This window comes from Haplochromis burtoni, unplaced genomic scaffold, assembly GCF_018398535.1.
Source record: "Haplochromis burtoni strain Fernald_Lab_line unplaced genomic scaffold, NCSU_Asbu1 Contig_255, whole genome shotgun sequence".
Lineage (NCBI taxonomy): Eukaryota > Metazoa > Chordata > Actinopteri > Cichliformes > Cichlidae > Haplochromis > Haplochromis burtoni.
The window spans coordinates 493,240-495,132 of NW_024582616.1; the positions used below are offsets into that span (position 1 = coordinate 493,240).

General features: G+C 41.4%; 1 protein-coding gene across 2 annotated transcripts in view; it reads right to left on the minus strand.

Moving 5' to 3' along the window:
* chrd (chordin) overlaps positions 1 to 1,893 on the minus strand; it is a 17,766-nt gene that overhangs the window by 1,866 nt on the left and 14,007 nt on the right. For both annotated transcript variants that reach the window (XM_005938309.3, XM_005938310.3), the window contains exons 16-19: positions 1,611 to 1,704; positions 1,434 to 1,490; positions 761 to 864; positions 269 to 532 (exon numbers count right to left, since the gene is read on the minus strand). In XM_005938309.3, the coding sequence (XP_005938371.1) occupies positions 269 to 532; positions 761 to 864; positions 1,434 to 1,490; positions 1,611 to 1,704 (519 nt within the window). The remainder of the gene's footprint in view (positions 1 to 268; positions 533 to 760; positions 865 to 1,433; positions 1,491 to 1,610; positions 1,705 to 1,893) is intronic.

Here is a 1,893-nt window from a genome sequence, read left to right on the forward strand (position 1 = left end):
CACACACACACACACACACACACACACACACACACACACACACACACACACACACACACACATTACTGGCTTCAGTTCCTTATCAGATCTTGTATTCAGTTATCTTGAATACATTTAGTCTGAACTCTCTGGAAACTATGATTCATTTCCTTAGTTATATAATGAAAATATCATCTATCATCCATTAAGTATCAGAAAAAACATTAATAATATAAAAGTAACATTTTGGTAAAGTAAGAGAATTTCCTCTTGTGTCATATTTACTTACATCACACCAGCAGTTGATGCACTTCATCTCCCCAAAGAGTGGCACCCAGGGATGCCAGCTGTCGCTGTTGTGGTAGTAGTTCTTGCCAAATTTGCAGTATCTGGGGCTGTCTGCTTGCATCATGTCACTGTGCTCCAGGGCTGCAGTGGTCCTCTCCTCCTGGGGGCACACCTTGCAGCAGTCGGTGGGGTGACGTCTCACTGGGTTACTGCAGGTCAGCATTGGACATGTCACCTTCTCACAGTGAACCTCTCCTGTAGATCCCTATGGATAAAACACAGCCAACAGCAGGAGGTCAGCAGCAATTTTTAACTTCAGCAGCTGACTTATTGCTTTTTCCACATAAATAGTTTGGACATATCCCAAGAAAGAACTGATGAGAAATGTATTAAGGCTTCACTTTCTTTGGACTCTAATGCAAAACAAATGACCCATTAAGAGCCAGAAAGTAAAGCCAGCCAGATGTGAGGGGATTTATTGATATGTATTTACCTTGCAACTGCACACGGCACATTTAATGTAGCCAAAAGGAGGAACAAAGGGGTGCCATGTGGTCCCAGGGGCATGCATCTTCTGGTCTCCTTCGAAGTAACAACCTGACAGAGAGAACGGGTTACTGAGGACAGTCAGTAAGAAAATCCCTGAAGGAAAAAAATGCAGCACCGAGACATGCAGAAATAAAGGCAAAATAAAAATGAAAGAAGACCTGTTACACGTTTTATTTTTTACATATGCTGTTATGGTAGTTTATCTTATACACTCGTGTATGTACAAGAGCCTTTAAATGATCATTTTGGTCTGACTTTTGGTTTAGTAAGAGCAGATATCCTCAATATGATCTTAATGTGATCATCTCTGGCACATAGCTCTGGCAAAAACTGCAGAATCCCCACCCACCTGTTGCTCTAATCTCTTTTATGAGGGGCAGCCAATCAGAAAAAAAGCTGACTGAAAAAAACAGGAGGAGCAGAGCTAAAATGACTTTCACTCAGCAAATAATCTGAGGAGCTTTGTCAAGGCCCAGTATTCTTTCAACTCATGCAGAAGTACTGAAGTAAAGATTAAGAAAAAATTATAGGAGATGGAAACGAGCAAAAAAAAGGTCCCTTTTAAAGAATGAGAAAGAAAGAAGAGCTGAGTTATAGACAGGAGAAGTGGTCCCTACCTTCAGGATGTTCATCAACCCTCTCTGGAACTTTCACGTCCTTGAGCTCCTTCCTCTCTGTACAGGAAAAAGGAAATGGAGGAATTAGTTTGAAGCTTTATGATTGCTGTGGGAATAAAATAGATCCACAAAAAGCAGTATGAAACCTGATGCTGAACTAAAAATGGGCTAACTCACCATCACAGATGGGGCAGCATTTGCCCTCCGGTTTAATGGTTCTGGAGCAGGTCAACGCCGGGCAGATGACTGGATCACAGATCACTGTTCGCTTCTACAGAAAAAAGCCCACAAAGATTTGACACGGACGTGAATTTTACATGACCTGCTTTTTAAATGTTTTACACTGAACAAAAATATAAATGCAACACTTTTGTTACTGCTCCTATTCCCCATGGGATGGACGTAGAGACCTAAAATTCATTCCAGATACACAATATAACCATCCCTCCCAAACAGTGGT